Source organism: Aquarana catesbeiana, linkage group LG03 (genome assembly GCF_042186555.1).
Source record: "Aquarana catesbeiana isolate 2022-GZ linkage group LG03, ASM4218655v1, whole genome shotgun sequence".
Classification (NCBI taxonomy): Eukaryota; Metazoa; Chordata; class Amphibia; order Anura; family Ranidae; genus Aquarana; species Aquarana catesbeiana.
Genome location: NC_133326.1, coordinates 388,850,808 through 388,868,939, shown reverse-complemented (window position 1 = coordinate 388,868,939; position 18,132 = coordinate 388,850,808). Strand labels below are relative to the sequence as shown.

The window sequence follows — 18,132 nt, the reverse complement described above, 5'->3', positions numbered from 1 at the left end:
CCAGCCAACCCAAGTGCAGTATTGATCGATCACTGTCACTTACAAAACACTAAACACATAACTGCAGTGTTCGCAGAGTCAGGCCTGATCCCTGCGATCGCTAACAGTTTTTTTGGTAGCGTTTTGGTGAACTGGCAAGCACCAGCCCCAGGCAGTGTCAGGTTGGCGCCAGTACCGCTAACACCCACGCACGCAGCATACGCCTCCCTTAGTGGTATAGTATCTGAACGGATCAATATCTTATCCGATCAGATCTATACTAGCGTCCCCAGCAGTTTAGGGTTCCCAAAAACGCAGTGTTAGCGGGATCAGCCCAGATACCTGCTAGCACCTGCGTTTTGCCCCTCCGCCCGGTCCAGCCCAGCCCACCCCAGCCCACCCAATGCAGTATCGATCGATCACTGTCACTTACAAAACACTAAACGCATAACTGCAGCATTCGCAGAGTCAGGCCTGATCCCTGCGATCGCTAACAGTTTTTTTTGGTAGCATTTTGGTAAACTGGCAAGCACCAGCGGCCTAGTACACCCCGGTCATAGTCAAACCAGCACTGCAGTAACACTTGGTGACGTGGCGAGTCCCATAAGTGCAGTTCAAGCTGGTGAGGTGGCAAGCACAAGTATTGTCCCGCTGCCACCAAGAAGAGGACAAACAGGCCCGTCGTGCCCATCATGCCCTTCCTGCTGCATTCGCCAATCCTAATTGGGAACCCACCACTTCTGCAGCACCCGTAATTCCCCCATTTACATCCCCAACCAAATGCAGTTAGCTGCATGAGAGGCATTTTCTTTATGTCCTCCCAAGTACCCCTACCCAACGAACCCCCCCAAAAAAGATGTTGTGTCTGCAGCAAGCGTGGATATAGGCATGACACCCGCTATTATTGTCCCTCCTGTCCTGACAATCCTGGTCTTTGCATTGGTGAATGTTTTGAACGCTACCATACACTAGTTGAGTGTTAGCGTAGGGTACAGCATTGCACAGACTAGGCGCACTTTCACAGGGTCTCCCAAGATGCCATCGCATTTTGAGAGACCCGAACCTGAAACCGGTTACAGTTATAAAAGTTAGTTACAAAAAAAAGTGTAAAAAAATAAATAAATAAATAAAAATATATAAAATAAAAAAAAATAGTTGTCGTTTTATTGTTCTCTCTCTCTCTATTCTCTCTCTATTGTTCTGCTCTTTTTTACTGTATTCTATTTTGCAATGTTTATTGTTATTATGTTTTATCATGCTTGCTTTTCAGGTATGCAATTTTTTATACTTTACCGTTTACTGTGTTTTATTGTTAACCATTTTTTTGTCTTCAGGTACGCCATTCACGACTTTGAGTGGTTATACCAGAATGATGCCTGCAGGTTTAGGTATCATCTTGGTATCATTCTTTTCAGCCAGCAGTCGGCTTTCATGTAAAAGCAATCCTAGTGGCTAATTAGCCTCTAGACTGCTTTTACAAGCAGTGGGAGGGAATGCCCCCCCCACCGTCTTCCGTGTTTTTCTCTGGCTCTCCTGTCTCAACAAGGAACCTGAGAATGCAGTTGGTGATTCAGCCAGCTGACCATAGAGCTGTTTAGAGACCAGAGTGGCTCCAAACATCTCTATGGTCTAAGAAACCGGAAGCTATGAGCATTTCATGACTTAGATTTCGCCAGATGTAAACATCGCCATTGGGAAATTGGGAAAGCATTTTATCACACCGATCTTGGTGTGGTCAGATGCTTTGAGGGCAGAGGAGAGATCTAGGGTCTAATAGACCCCAATTTTTTCAAAAAAGAGTACCTGTCACTACCTATTGCTATCATAGGGGATATTTACATTCCCTGAGATAACAATAAAAATGATAAAAAAAAAAAAAAAAAAAGAAAGGAACAGTTTAAAAATAAGATAAAAAAAAGCAAAAAAAATAATAAAGAAAAAAAAAAAAAGCACCCCTGTCCCCCCCTGCTCTCGCGCAAAGGCGAACGCAAGCATCGGTCTGGCGTCAAATGTAAACCGCAATTGCACCATGCATGTGAGGTGTCACCGCGAACGTCAGATCGAGGGCAATAATTTTAGCAGTAGACCTCCTCTGTAAATCTAAAGTGGTAACCTGTAAAGGCTTTTAAAGGCTTTTAAATGTACTTAGTTTGTCGACACTGCATGTTTGTGCGCAATTTTAAAGCATGTCATGTTTGGTATCCATGTACTCGGCCTAAGATCATCTTTTTTATTTCATCAAACATTTGGGCAATATAGTGTGTTTTAGTGCATTAAAATTTTAAAAAAGTGTGTTTTTTCCCCAAAAAATGCATTTGAAAAATCGCTGCGCAAATACTGTGTGAAAAAAAAAATGAAACACCCACCATTTTAATCTGTAGGGCATTTGCTTTAAAAAAAATATATAATGTTTGGGGGTTCAAAGTTATTTTCTTGCAAAAAAAAATATTTTTTTCATGTAAACAAAAAGTGTCAGAAAGGGCTTTGTCTTCAAGTGGTTAGAAGAGTGGGTGATGTGTGACATAAGCTTCTAAATGTTGTGCATAAAATGCCAGGACAGTTCAAAACCCCCCAAATGACCCCATTTTGGAAAGTAGACACCCCAAGCTATTTGCTGAGAGTCATGTCGAGTCCATGGAATATTTTATATTGTGACACAAGTTGCAGGAAAGAGACAAATTTTTTTTTTTTTTTTTTTTGCACAAAGTTGTCACTAAATGATATATTGCTCAAACATGCCATAGGAATATGTGAAATTACACCCCAAAATACATTCTGTTGCTTCTCCTGAGTACGAGGATACCACATGTGTGAGAATTTTTGGGAGCCTAGCCGCGTACGGGACCCCGAAAACCAAGCACCGCCTTCAGGCTTTCTAAGGGCGTAAATTTTTGATTTCACTCTTCACTGCCTATCACAGTTTTGGAGGCCATGGAATGCCCAGGTGGCACAACCCCCCCCAAATGACCCCATTTTGGAAAGTAGACACCCCAAGCTATTTGCTGAGAGGTATAGTGAGTATTTTGCAGACCTCACTTTTTGTCACAAAGTTTTGAAAATTGAAAAAAGAAAAAAAAAAGTTTTTTCTTGTCTTTCTTCATTTTCAAAAACAAATGAGAGCTGCAAAATACTCACCATGCCTCTCAGCAAATAGCTTGGGGTGTCTACTTTCCAAAATGGGGTCATTTGGGGGGTTTTGTGCCACCTGGGCATTCCATGGCCTCCGAAACTGTGATAGGCAGTGAAGAGTGAAATCAAAAATTTACACCCTTAGAAATCCTGAAGGCGGTGATTGGTTTTCGGGGCCCCGTACGCGGCTAGGCTCCCAAAAAGTCCCACACATGTGGTATCCCATACTCAGGAGAAGCAGCTAAATGTATTTTGGGGTGCAATTCCACATATGCCCATGGCCTGTGTGAGCAATATATCATTTAGTGACAACTTTGTGCAAAAAAAAAAAAAAAAATTGTCACTTTCCCGCAACTTGTGTCAAAATATAAAATATTCAATTGACTCAACATGCCTCTCAGCAAATAGCTTGGGGTATCTACTTTCCAAAATGGGGTCAGTTGGGGGGGTTTGTGCCATCTGGGCATTTTATGGCCTTCAAAACTGTGATAGGTAGTGAGGAGTGAAATCAAAAATTTACGCCCTTAGAAATCCTGAAGGCGGTGATTGGTTTTCGGGGCCCCGTAGGCGGCTAGGCTCCCAAAAAGTCCCACACATGTGGTATCCCCGTACTCAGGAGAAGCAGCTGAATGTATTTTGGGGTGCAATTCCACATAGGCCCATGGCCTATGTGAGCAATATATCATTTAGTGACAACTTTTTGTAAATATATATATTTTTTGTCATTATTCAATCACTTGGGACAAAAAAATAAATATTCAATGGGTTCAACATGCCTCTCAGCAATTTCCTTGGGGTGTCTACTTTCCAAAATGGGGTCATTGGGGGGGGGGGTTTGTACTGCCCTGCCATTTTAGCACCTCAAGAAATGACATAGGCAGTCAAACTAAAAGCTGTGTAAATTCCAGAAAATGTACCCTAGTTTGTAGACACTATAACATTTGCGCAAACCAATAAATATACGCTTATTGACTTTTTTTTTACCAAAGACATGTGGCCGAATACATTTTGGCCTAAATGTATGACTAAAATTGAGTTTATTGAATTTTTTTTATAACAAACAGTAGAAAATATCATTTTTTTTCAAATTTTTTGTTTTTTTTCCGTTTATAGCGCAAAAAATAAAAATGACAGAGGTGATCAAATACCATCAAAAGAAAGCTCTATTTGTGGGAAGAAAAGGACGCAAATTTCGTTTGGGTACAGCATTGCATGACTGCGCAATTAGCAGTTAAAGCGACGCAGTGCCAAATTGGAAAAAGTCCTCTGGTCCTTAGGCAGCATAATGGTCCGGGGCTGAAGTGGTTAACTGGCAATTGCATAGTCATGCAACGATGTACCCAAACAAAATGTATATTATTTCACACAAATAGAACTTTCTTTTGGTATTTGATCACCACTGGGTTTTTAATTGTTTGCGATATAAAGGAAAGAAAGTCTGAAAACTTAAGAAAAAAATTATATTTTTTTTACTTTTTGCTATAAAAGATATCCAATAAAAAAAATGTCTTCATAAATTTTGGCCATAATGTATTCTGCTACAGATTTTGATACAAAAAATTCCAATAAGTGTTTATTGATTAGTTTGAGTGAAAGTTATAGTGCCTACAAACTATGGTATATATACACTGGAATTTTTTTTTTGTATTATAATAATGACGGTGATCAACGACTTATAATGGGACTGCGATAGTGCGGTGAGCAATCTGACACTAACTTATGCTGGGGGTGAACTAACTAACTGCCACTGACATCACCAGTGACATTATTATAGAGATCAGTAATAATACTATACACTGTCACTGTACTAATTAGAGTGGCTGGTAATGAGTTAAAAATGTGCCTAACTATGTGTAATGTGTGCACAGTGTGCACTGTGCTGCTTTTACTAAGAGACCTCTCAGTTTCTCATCCCTGATGAGAAACTGACAGATTGGTCCCTCTGTACAGAGCTCTGTGTTGTTTACCAACACAAGAGCTCTGGACTGTGATTGCACACAGCTGATCAGCAGGTCCCTGCTGTGAATCATTGGTCGGGACTTGCTTACAGGCTCCCGCCGTGTGCAAACACAGTGGGTGCCAGGCAGGGGGGGGGGGGGCACGTAATTGCATGCCCGAAACCCCAATAATAGGCAGCAATGTACGGGTACGTCGCTTTGCCTACAGCAGCTGCAGGCAGACAGTCGCTGCAAGTTAATAAATTACTCCAAAAGATAAGCTTCATCTCTTTCAAAAAACACTATTGCATAACTGGGAAAAATGGTCTGGGAAGGAAGTGGATGTCATGCTGATACTGAGGTGATTAAAGATTAAAGAAGTACTCACCAAAGCTGATTGCTTTGAACCTGCAGCATTTGAGGAGGTAAGTGCTGCAAATGCTGTAGAGAACTGTTGGCTCTCCCCACCGCTTGTGGGTTTTCTAGCTTTGGTCTACTGCTCTGCATTATATGAACTGAAGGTGTTGGCCCTGTAGACATCTACAGCTACAATTTAAAGAATAGGATTGGGAGAGAAAGCCAGCAGCAGCTGGTGAACTGTACGGAAAGCCTTTCTCTGTAGCATTTCCTGCTCAGCATATAATAGAGGTACTTGTATCTTACAAATTACACTCTCCTACCAAAATTCTGCTGGAGTTTTCCAATAAGTCTACAAAGACTTGACACTGGTTCCTGCATAAAACAAAGGCTAACCACTTTTGTGTTTACCGTTACTGACACTCAATAGACCCTTTTTCAGGACTCAGAAACCAAGATATAATAGAAACTACATGCATGCTGCTCCTTCGACAAAGTTAATCATGTGGTGCTATTTACTTAGAGGAAATCAATTAAAATTATACAACATTTGCTGTGGTTATTTTGTTTCTTATCCTTGTATGGCTTTATTTGTAGAGCAAACACATTTGTATGTGTGTCTTATCTTTGTATGGCTTTATTTGTAGAACAAATACATTTGTATACATATTGTGTAAGCATGCCATTCATTGTGACTGTGTTGCCAATGTGGAATGGATGTTTCTATTGAGCTTTCCCAGACTACAGGAAAATATGGAGTCATCAGTCATAGGCTGGAATGCCTTTGTTTCCTTTTTTCAAGTACATTTGGTAACAGATCTGTTTTTTTTTTCTTTTCAGATATCCCAAAGGAGCGCTCGATTAGGTAAAGCATAGCATAAGAAACTTTAAAATATTAATTTATTTCTGTGACCACACAAACTTTCCATTTTACCATACCCCCTCCTCTTTATTTAATTGAATACCTATTCGAAGAGAGGATTTTTTTTAACACATTTTCTTCACTATAAGAATTTCTGTAGAAACTATTTCCAACTTTTTTCATCTGTATAGTAAAGAGATGAACCAGTCAATTGCTACAATTACAACAAAAATGTTGTTTTATAGCAAGAATTCCAGCTAGTTGAAAAATTCAACTAGTTACACTCCTGTTTCTTTTGCAGCCACCAGCAAAATGCCTAGTGTCTGCCAATATTAGAGCCTATATGGAGCAGTAAAATCACCCTCTCTGACAGGTGACAGTGCTTGGGTCTAGCTATTGGCTGCTGGGCTCCAGCAATGCATCATGGGAGGATGTCTTTATTTCTCTCTTACCCTGAAAGCACCAGTTATTTTTTTAGTTGGGGGCATAGAAGAAGTGGTGGGGAAGTGTTGGTTGATATAAGGTGGTCGAGGGGTAAGGGGGGTGTTCTGCACATACCCTGTTACTTTACCTTAACTGGCCAAGATGACAATGTCTGTTTAAATACAATGCATAACTATTTTTCTAGAAGAGACAAAATGGCAAACACATTGTATTCTGATAACTGTATGGGTTTTATATATTATTATTATTATTATTATGTTTTAATCACTTAAACTCAGGCACCTGTAAATCTTTTAAGGATAAGAGCTATTTTTTTTAATTTCCACTATGAGCCTATTGATTTAGAAAAGATTTTGTCACGCATGAGATTAAAGTAATACCAATGTACATTGTTTTTTTTATTAAAAAAAAAAAAAAAAAAAAAAGCTTTTTTTTTTTTTTTGTTTTTAGTTTGACCAGTGTTGGATTTAAAACAGATAGTGTTATGATATATGGTAAAAAAAAAATGTAAAATAAAAAACGATTTTATCACTTGCAGTGTTGCTGAAGCTGACATTATGTGCAAATCCACTCAAGCATCCATACAGAATTTTAGCCTTATAGTAAACAGATTACAATTTTTTGGCAGTAGTGGTCCTTTAAAGTAATTGTAAAGTCAGTAGGTTTTTTTATCTTAATGCATTAAGATATATATAAAAAAAAAAAACTTCTGTGTGTAGCAGTCCCCCTCAGCCCCCTAATACTTTCCTGAGGCTGATCTTCCTACAGCGATGGGCATGAGTGCCTCGACCATCCGGGACTTTCCCTCCTGATTGGCTGAGACACAGCAGTGGTGCCATTGGCTCCCACTGCTGCCAATCAAAGTCAGTTAGCCAATCAGGAGAGAGAGGGGGGCAGGGCCGAACCGTGGCTCCATGTCTGAATGGACACACAGAGCTGTGGCTTGGCTCGGATGCCCCCATAGCAAGCTGTGCACTGTGGGTGCACTTGACAGGAGAGAGGGGCCAGGAGCAACCAGAGAAGAAGAGAATACGGTCTGCTCTGTTCAAAAACCAACTGCACAGAGCAGGTAAGTATAGCATGTTTGTTATTTTTAAAGAAAAAAAAGAGACTTTAGTATCACTTTAAGATTTTGGTACTAGCCATAGCTCTCAGCTAGCTAGAAGAAAAACTGTAGCCTAGACTAAAAGGGTATCCCTTCACCTGTCTTTCCCTGCATTCCAAAGGTAGACATACACATTGGGATTTCTCTTGTTCAGATAGATTTCCTCATCCATGTGGATGGAGGTGCAGATGGAAAAAACCTCCATGGCAGCCATTGTATTCTGACAGCTGCTCCTCCCGTGGCTGTCAAAATCCAAGAACAGTGACTGATTCGCTGCAGTCGTTATTGGCCAAGAAGTTTCCACAAATTGACTTTATAGTCATGATAAAAAATCAACTGCTCTAATGTCATCATTTAACGACAGAGATTCCCAAATTTGCATAGCTACACAAAGAGGACCAGACTATATATGCTTAAGTTAGATTAAAGTGGTTGTAAAGTCTCATTTTTTTAAAAATAACAAACATGTTATTCTTACCTCCTCTGTGCAGATGGTTTTGCACAGAGCGCCCTGGATCCTCCTCTTCTCTGGTCCCTCTTTGCTGCTCCAGAACCCTCCCTCCTATCGAGTGCCCCCATAGCCAGCAGCTTTCTATTGGGGCACCCGAGCCGAGTCAGAGCTTCGTGTATACATTCCGACATGGAGCCCCGACCTCAATCTCTCTCCCCTGATTGGCTGACTGATTTTGATTGACAGCCGCGGGAGACAACGGCGCCGCTGCTGTGTCTCAGCCAATCAAGAGGAGTGTCCCGGATGGCTTAGATGTTCGTGGACATTGCTGTAGAGAGAAGGGGCTCAGGTACGTAATTAGGGGGTGCTGGGGGGGTCTGCTACACACAAAAGGTTTTTTATCTTAATGCATAGAATGCTTAGAATGCATTAAGATAAAAAAACCTTCTGCCTTTACAACCCCTTTAAGTTACAGTGAAACAAAAAACATCCAAACAACACACAGCAAACATAAAAGCATACCTCCCAGCTTTTTGAGATGGGATTGAGGGACACCTATCAGAAAAAGTATGTAGGCATAGGACACACACCACTGCCATGCCTCCTTAACCACTTCCCTACCCGCCTATAGTCAAATGACGTCCACAGATGGGATTTCCCATCCTGGGTGGACGTCATATGACGGCCTCGTAGGGGGCGCCGCGTTGCTCGGGACCTGGTGCGTGTGCCCGGCGGCCGCGATGTCCGCTGGGCACCCGCGATGGCTCGTTAACCGGGCCGGACCGTGGATCTGTGTGTGTAAACACACAGATCCACGTCCTGTCAGCTCAGAGGAGAGCGATCTGTGTTCCCAGAACAGCGGAACACTGATCGGTCTCCTCCCCTTGTACGTCCCCGCCCCCTACAGTTAGAAGCATTCCCTAGGAAACACATTTAACCCCTTGTGTCCCCCTAGTGGTTAACCCCTTCACTGCCTGTCACATTTACACAGTAATCAATGCAATTTTATAGCATTGATCGCTGTATAAATGTGAATGGTCCCAAAAATGTGTCAAAAGTGTCCAATGTGTCCGCCATAATGTCGCAGTCACGAAAAAAAATTGCGATCGCCGCTATTATTAGTAAAAAAAAAAAATCAATAATTTTTTTTTTAAAAATGCCATAAATCTATCCCGTATTTTATAGACGCTATAACTTTTGCGCAAACCAATCAATATACGCTTATTGCGATTTTTTTTACCAAAAATATGTAGAAGAATATGTATCGGCCGAAACTGAGGAAAAAATGTATTTATTTTTTTTTTTAAATTGGGATATTTATTATAGCAAAAAGTAAAAAATATTGTGTTTTTTTCAAAATTGTCGCTCTTCTTTTGTTTATAGTGCAAAAGATAAAAACCGCAGAGGTGATCAAATACCACCAAAAAAAAGCTCTATTTGTGGGGAAAAAAGGACGTCAATTTTGTTTGGGTACAACGTCGCACGACCGCGCAATTGTCGTTTAAAGTGCGACAGCGCTGAAAACTAAAAATTGGTCTGGGAAGGAAGGGGGTGAAAAGGCCCGGTATTGAACCGGTTAAAGGAGAATTATACAAAAAAATATTAGTTAAACCCCCAAATGCTTTTTTTTTACCACTACTATTCCTTTATATTGGCTTTTGGAATTTACAAATGCAGCAATTTAGAGATTGGATGAAAGGTTTAGCACTGGGAAAGACTTTTTGAAAGATAAATAGTGCATTTTATATTCAACTATATAGATCAAAATGAGGAACAAATGGGGAGGAAAGAGGGACAGAGGGACTTTGTTCCAAATCAGGGACAGTCCCTCAAAATCAAGGACAGTTGGGAGCTATGTAAAAGTAATGTTAACAAAAACCCCAGTGACAGAATACATGACTAACAAACAGGAAACATAATAGTTAACTATATACAATATATAAAACATTGGAGACAGAGAAAAGCAGGAAAAAATGGAGGTTCAAGGAGCAGATAGGAAGGGGGAACCAAAACTGGAGTCATGAACAAAAGAGAGCAGGTACAAGGAAGCAGGATACAGGGCATTATTGGCAATTTGGCAACAAGGTCTGGCAGCAGCAAAACCCTGAAGCAGAAAAAGACCTATGTACCCTCCAAGCAACCAGCATCAGGTGGGGACTGGTTACTGGAGACTGCTGGCTGCTGGGAGACACCTGCTGGTGGACACTGGAACTGCAACCTCCTGCTCTGGGAAGCACAGTGCCACCAGCGGATGAACCAGGTCCTGACATCTAATTTCAAATGTTAACAGATTGCTGATATTCAATCCACCACTGTAGATGTATGTGTCAAAATTCACTTTTGAGTAATGAAATTTATAGCAGGAAACAATGTTCTGCTAACCCCCAATCTCAGATTAACTTGCCCCAAAATACAAATATATGGATTGCTGGCAAAATGGATTATGTTGAACATCTTTCCAATATCTTACCAGCTTAGGATATTTTCAAATAAGATGTAAAAAATCTTCTGTGCTGGACCACATCTATTATAATTATTACTATCCCGAAAGCCTGTTTTTTTAAGTTAATAGGGGTTGTCTTAAAGCCAATAAATTACTGGGTTACTTTCTGAGAGTCTATATCAAGTTACAGGAAATCACCTTTAAAGGAAAACTATGGCCAACAAACTATGGGTCATAGGAGTACATTTAGTTCTGCCCTCCTGTGACCCAGATCCAGCCGACATTGGGCTAAAGTCCGTTGTCTGCAGACAGCGCAGTCCAGGTTCTGCAGGGATCCTAACAATAATGTCAGGATCTGCCCAGATGCCTGAACTGCAGCTGGCTGAGCCTCTTAACATACTCAATAAAACACTTCAGGTGAAGCTGCTAGAACAAAGGTGACCGACCCAATGATAAAACTCAATAATACATAAAAAGTGCAGCTCTACAATACTTCATACATAAATTGCCATGTATAAAATAACATGAATCAAACATGTGACCATCTTACATCACACAAATACCTAATGAATATTCAAACTCCTAAAAGTCGGTAAAGTGCAAAGCATGTGCCAAAAAATTTAGAAATCAACCAATAATGGTATATTCCCAGGTGATATCAGATATAAAAGGTGACAGAGGTGTTTCTCTGTATAAAGTGACAGAAGTGCTTCTCTGCATAAAGTGACTTTGGTGCCTCTTCCTTCACCAATATGCACTCACGAGAATGCCATTGGTAATCTTGGGATCCTATATTACTTCATAAGGGTTATCTTCTCCTGGGAGAATATTTGAAATGCAATTGTGAATTAACAAAAAAAAGAAACTTGTTTAGGTATAGACAACTGTTCCTAGAGCTGCTGAAATGATTTTAGAGAATCAGTGGGATACAGTTGGTTTAATCTTAAAATAACACAGTGTTTCCAGAGGGTAAATTCCTCCAACTTTGCCACTTCCCTATACATATAATTACCCCAGATACTGTAGGTGTAGACAAGTAAGTCCCTCGTCCCTAGTAATTCCTTAGCCAATCTCTATGCTGTATTCCACAACTAGAAAATTGGGGCATAACCCAGAGAATAAAAAAATATTTTTTATAGTGCCTTTAATAACTCCAAGTCTCACTCACATGCATTTATCAACTGATATAGAAGTAGGATCACCTTACCACAGCCTTCAAAATCTAGCAGTTGCATAGCTATATACTATATCCCTATATTAGGGGTAACTATGCCAACATCATCAGTTGGATGCTGAAATATTTTTATACATAATCTAGGAGTTTATTTCCTTTATATAAGATCTCTACAGATACCCTTACTTATTATACAGGTTTTTTTGTAATTTAAATTGGTGAATTATGAAGTAGATATAATAATTGAGACAACCAGATTATCTTTCTAAGACCGGATATGCCAGCTATAGAAAAAGGAAGTTTACACCACAAATTAGGGGAAGGACCAAGCGACCAATAGTGTAAAATAGTTTAATGAGTCAACATAGAAAACCAAGTAACAGATTTAACTCACAGGGTTAACATGGGGGACTGTCAGTGCCTGGATAGGCTGTGTAAAGGATCTTGAATGGGATTGTGGGGTGGTCCTTGATGCAGCAGTGACCTCGTGGAGGCAGGAGAGAGGATGCTAAAGCCATGAGCTGCAGGGAGCCGAATGACAGCTGTCAAAACCCGAAGTGGAACTGACCAATCGGAACACATTTCAGAGGCTAGTCACTAGCCTCTGAAATGTGTTCCGATTGGTCAGTCTCACTCCAGATTTTGACAGCTGTCATTAGGCTCCCTGCAGCTCGTGCCTTTATCGACCTCTTCACTGTCTGCACGAGGCTGCCGCTGCGGCAAGGACCACCCCTCGATCCCATTCTGGATCCTTTACACAGCCTAACCAGGCACTGACAGGCCTCCATGTTAACCTTGTGAGTTAAACCTGTTACTTGGTTTTCTATGTTGACTCACTAAACTATTTTACACTATTGGTCGCTTGGCGCCTTTCTCTCCTTCCCATCTTCTGTTTCAGTGTGGGTTCCCTGACCCCAGAATAGGTTGCCTGTGTCCAATGGATACCACAGACAGTTCTCATTGATTTTTTATCCACACTGAGTACATAAGAGGCACTGTTTCATATATATGTGCATACACGTGCATCATTTTTTTTATTATCTATTATATTTTTTATTTTTATTTTTTTAAACATTCCATTTTTCATACATTTTTTGGACTTTTTAGTAGACAAGCTAGGGCAGTGCTGGGAATTTCTGTTTGTGTGTTTTTTTTAATTTTTACACCACAAATTACACTGCCTGAAATGTAACAATATGTGAATAAACATTTATTACACTGTACATTTTATGATTTATAGAAATTATCACTACTAAATATTTAATAGTGGTAGCCACCTTCATGTGACAGAGCTGGATAAAAGAGATATCAGTTTAGCAATTGGTAACAATACAGAATTATTAATTTACAGAATTAATAATTCTGAAAAAATGTCCAAAGGTAGAAATGATAGTCACAGCATTTCTAAAGAACAGCATGTATCACCACAAAAGAAAATCACCTGCATATAATGTTATTTTTCCCTTATGTGACTGAATTTAAAGAAATTGATGTCTGAGAAATGTCTGATCTTTGCTGCTCAATAGCTATTTTTAAAAAATATTAGAAGGCATCATAGACGAATTGCCACATAGTAATTTAAATTGAGGAGATAAACAGTTGTTTATTCTGATTTATATACTGGGATCTTAATTTAAATTTTAAAACCATTTGATAAACTAGGTGGTGAAATACTTTTTTTAATCACTGCACATGAATAATGCCCTTAATACTATCAAAGGCTTTAGCTGCATCTAGATATAGTATCACTCTAGCTTTATATTATCAAAAGGTATTTGTACATTTAAAAGGGACTTTAAATACTAGGTGTTGTTCATTTAACATAAAGCTTGTTGAGTCAGGATTTATAATTTTACGTATTACTACAATCAAAAGATTTGGGCAATATGAATCTGGTTGCATCCCATCCTTACCTGGTGTCAATATTGCCACCAGTATTTATTCATACATAGAGGATGATAATACATTGAGCTCAAATGATGTATTATTAGTGTCTAATAATAATGGCAAGATATTTTTTTGTAAGTCTCTCCCTCAGGGCAGTATTATTAGGAAGTGTTTCCAACGCTATTTTCAGCTATTCCAAAGACAGCTGACAACCACACTTGGCTCATATACTATTAATTATGGACCACCACTACTGAAATGGAAGGTATCATACTTGCAATGCACTTTTATTTATATTGCAAGACTAAAGCTTCCGCCCCCTCTATTTCTTTTTCAGCACCTGCATATTCCCGGCTCATGTCTAGAATGAAGCAATAAAAGTGAAGTCTCTGGGGTGAAAAACAAGAAGCAGCCATTGCCCTAAGTGCCTCTTTGTTTTTAAAAATAAACCACGTTTTGTTACAGTACATTGACTTTGTAAAGTAACAATGTTTTTTTGTTTAAAACGTTTAAAATCTAGCTAAAATCTCTCAACAGTTATCCTTGCTCGAGGCTTGTGTGCTAGATACACATGGTGGAAATCTAAGAAAACATGCTTGTTAACAATAAAGTGTTTATTTCTTGGGATGACATCTATCTTCATGAACTGTAGCCAAGAAATCTTAAAAGAACAGTACCTTTTAAAGTGAAAAATGTTTTTTGTGCAATTGTAATTTTACTGAACAGAATATATACTGTATGTGAAAAAAACAGATCTATGCTTTGGAATTTGAATGACTTTCTTTCTCTTTCATGGAAGGATTTATGTATTTGTTTACATTGGCCTTGGCAAAGTGACCTCCTCCCTCATGCCAGTTTGTACTAGTCAAGACATTTAAATGGAGCCATTATAAAAAAAATCAAGATCAACATTTCAATTAGTACAGAGAGAGAAAAGATTACACATATATACATTTTAAAAAGTCAACAAAAAAATATACAATCTGTAAATAAACCTGTCAATGTCCCTTTCATTTAAAAAGATAACAAGATAGCTGACACAGTATGTTTTTAAAAAAATCACATTTAAATTTCTAATTAGTAATAATATATTTATGTTGCTTCAATATAATCTGTAGTAGAGCTAGTAGATTATAGCAATATATGCAGCTGCTATGGGACAGGTGGTTTTTCGATTACACCATCCCTTGCCTTTTCCATTTGGTATCAAAACAATAAATATCATACTAATCATACAGCCCGCTTTTGACATGCGCAGATTGTTTACTTGAATGACATTCAGCCAACATGCCTGTCCAAATAGATAGTAAAAGGTATATCTTAAAGGGTTTGTAATGATATTTTCAGTCTTCCAGTGAAAGTTAATTTATCACTTTGACAACCTAGTTATTCTCAAGTAGCTTATGAGTTGTTGATGGCCCTTTTGTGAGTAGAATTGTATTATATGCAATGTAAACACTTAATAAAGACCTCTAGGTGTTTTTGCAGAAAGGATAGGGAAAGGTAAGTGTAATGTGTTCGTTACACTTATCTTGGTGCTATGCTTTCCCAAATTAAGTAAGAATGTTTGTTAAAAATGTTACTAGTGTATACCCAGTTGAAGTTATTTGAAGTCTGAAAACTCATTTAAGCTGTTCACACAGCATTTTATAATTCATTAAGAAGCTATGCTTAAAACACACAGCTTATATACATAAGGCGCTAATTTAAAAAAATATATAAAACGTTTATTGGTAAAAATATTTTAGTTCAGGTCATATGATGTAGTTCAGCAGCTCCAAAATTGTCAGTAAAACTTCCTGGACTGCTTGTCCCACCTTTCTTGCAACTAACTAGTCATGTGAGTTTTGCATGGACATTTACTTGGGGAATTATGAATAACAACACCTGCCTATGAAATATGTAACTACTCATTGTACGAATAATTAAATGAGCAGATGTTTCTGTTGAGTAGGGCAACCAGATGTTTAGTTCTGACCACAAGCAGCTTGGAATGTGTGACCAGAAGCTGCTGTACACAGGTAAACATTGGGGTGAGTAGCAGGTCAGACTGAAAAAGGACATAGAGGGAACAATCTACACCACTAGAACAACACGGCAATTTCAGCGCTATGGTTTTGAATTTCTTAAAGTAAAAGTATAATTCACAAAAAAAATTGCACACACTTACCTCCCAGTTACTAACTTTCTGGGCTAAACTATACCATAAAGCCTTCACACCAGCTGCTTATGTAGTTCAGGAGGCCAGATACAGCCTTTGCTAATGTCACCTGAACGACCGCAACATACAGGGATATACAATGTAATACTGACATATAATCACACACACAGGTTGGACTTGATGGACTTGTGCCTTTTTTTAACCTCACCTACTATGTAACTAATGTGTACATCCTCCAGCCAAACTCATATATGCTTATAATCCACCTGCGCAGATAGCCCTCGTAGATTTGTATTGAACCATCTCCCATGCATCTCTAGTCTCTGCAGATAGCCTGATCCAAAACTGAGGGCTCAGTGCATAAGCATGGCTAACACCAAATAAGACTTTGGACAAAGCATAAAAAAAAAAATCAGAGCAGGCCATGACTGTTCTGAAAGTAAGCAGCTGAGTTTTGGATGCTGATATAATAGTTTTAGCTTAGGAGTTCTGGTTGGGGTAGTGAAAACATATAAATATATGCGTGTCCTGTAAAGAAAATACAGCATTTTATCAAGCGAACCCCATCTGTCACCATTACATGAGATTTTGATTGATGGGTTTTCATTTTTGCCTGGACTTTGGCTTAAACTTTGGAGGTATTTCAAACATACTTTGCCAAGTACGCACATCTGTGGGAAGTAAGGACGTTTTCTGATTCAGGCTGGGGATGGAAGCTATTTAAACTTACACAAACATTTTTCATTTTTATTATTACAACTATTGTGACAACAGCAATATTAAATGTTTTATTGTTTGTTCTTTCTGTATAATTATATTTTGTATATGTACATTCTCTATGCCATTTCATTCCATATTGAATTAGAGCTGTTTCTAGATAGCCGTCATGATTGTACGTTCCCCTTGATCTTCCTGAATTTGAGTTACAGTTATTTGAAAACGAATGACATAATAAAATTTTCATCACAACCATCTGTCACAAAATACTGAAAATAAACACATTTTAATATTTTTTTTATCTCTTTGTGCATTGCATGTCACAGATATTCACATATACAATAGACAATACATTGGGTACAATATAGAATTTGAGACTTATACAAAAAAAAGGAGTAGGGGCTTTTGCTGAGGCCAGAAATTTTTCATTGCAGGATTTATTGCTAGGCAGAGCTGTTCCTCCATGAGATGAAGTGATAATCTTGTCTCACTATTCCTTGCACCGAGCAGTTAAGGTTCTTTTTCTTCCTTTTGAGATTGTACACTCCTATTAATTGCAGAGTAGAGTTTAGTATGCTGAATTGTTCCACATTTCAGGTCCAGGAATTTTTAATTCTTAAGAACATTTTCATTCAGTAGAATGAAATCCTAAAGAGTTTTGGTGAAATGTTAAAATTAAAGTGGTTGTAAAGGCAGAAGGTATTTTATGTTCATGCATTCTGGATGAAATGTGTCATTCCTAAATGACACTTTTTGGGGACCAGTGACATTATTACATTGGTCAATGCTATAAAAATGCTCTGATCAATGTAAAAATGACACTGGCAGGGAAGGAGTTAACACTAGGGGGCGATCAAGGGGTTAAGTTTATTCCCTAGGTGTGTTCTAAGTGTAATGGATGTTATTAAGGTGTAGGGGGAATGGGCTCACTGGCACATGACAGAGATCACTGTTCCCAACACTGGGAACAGAAGATCTCTGACATGTCCCTTGTCAGAACGGGGATCCGCCCTGTTTACACTGGCAGATCCCTGTTCTGCCTCTGTACTAGGCAATCGCGGGACACCAGCGGACATCGAGTCTGCCCGACCCGCGGGCATGCTCCTGCAGTGTGCAGCGGGAGCGGGAGTGTGCTGCCGGCAGGGCTTGCGCACCTGCAACTGTGCCTGCGTGAGCCGCTGTACGGGTACACCGATTTGCGCAGTGCTGCCAACCTGCCGCAGTATATCTGATTTGGTCAGTAAGTGGGTAATGACCAGGCCATTTTTTGTGATAGGGCACTGCGTTGATTTAACTGACAAATGCGTGGTCGTGCGATGTTGTACCCAAGCAAAATTGATATCCTTTTTTTCCCCACAAATAGAGCTTTCTTTTTGGTGGTATTTGATCACCTTTGGGTATTTATTTTTTGCGCTATTAAACAAAAAAAGAGCAATAGTTTTGACAAAAACGAAATGTTTTACTTTCTGCTATAATACATACCCCA

The 18,132-nt window shown here is 39.1% G+C and overlaps 1 protein-coding gene across 1 annotated transcript in view; it reads left to right on the top strand.

The window, feature by feature from the left end:
* TGFBI (transforming growth factor beta induced) overlaps positions 1-16,941 on the top strand; it is a 140,888-nt gene extending 123,947 nt beyond the window's left edge. Inside the window, exons 16-17 of the mRNA XM_073620694.1 lie at positions 6,243-6,267; positions 14,106-16,941. Of these exons, the coding sequence (XP_073476795.1) occupies positions 6,243-6,267; positions 14,106-14,146 (66 nt within the window). The 3' untranslated portion in view covers positions 14,147-16,941. The remainder of the gene's footprint in view (positions 1-6,242; positions 6,268-14,105) is intronic.
* Positions 16,942-18,132: the final 1,191 nt, after the last annotated feature.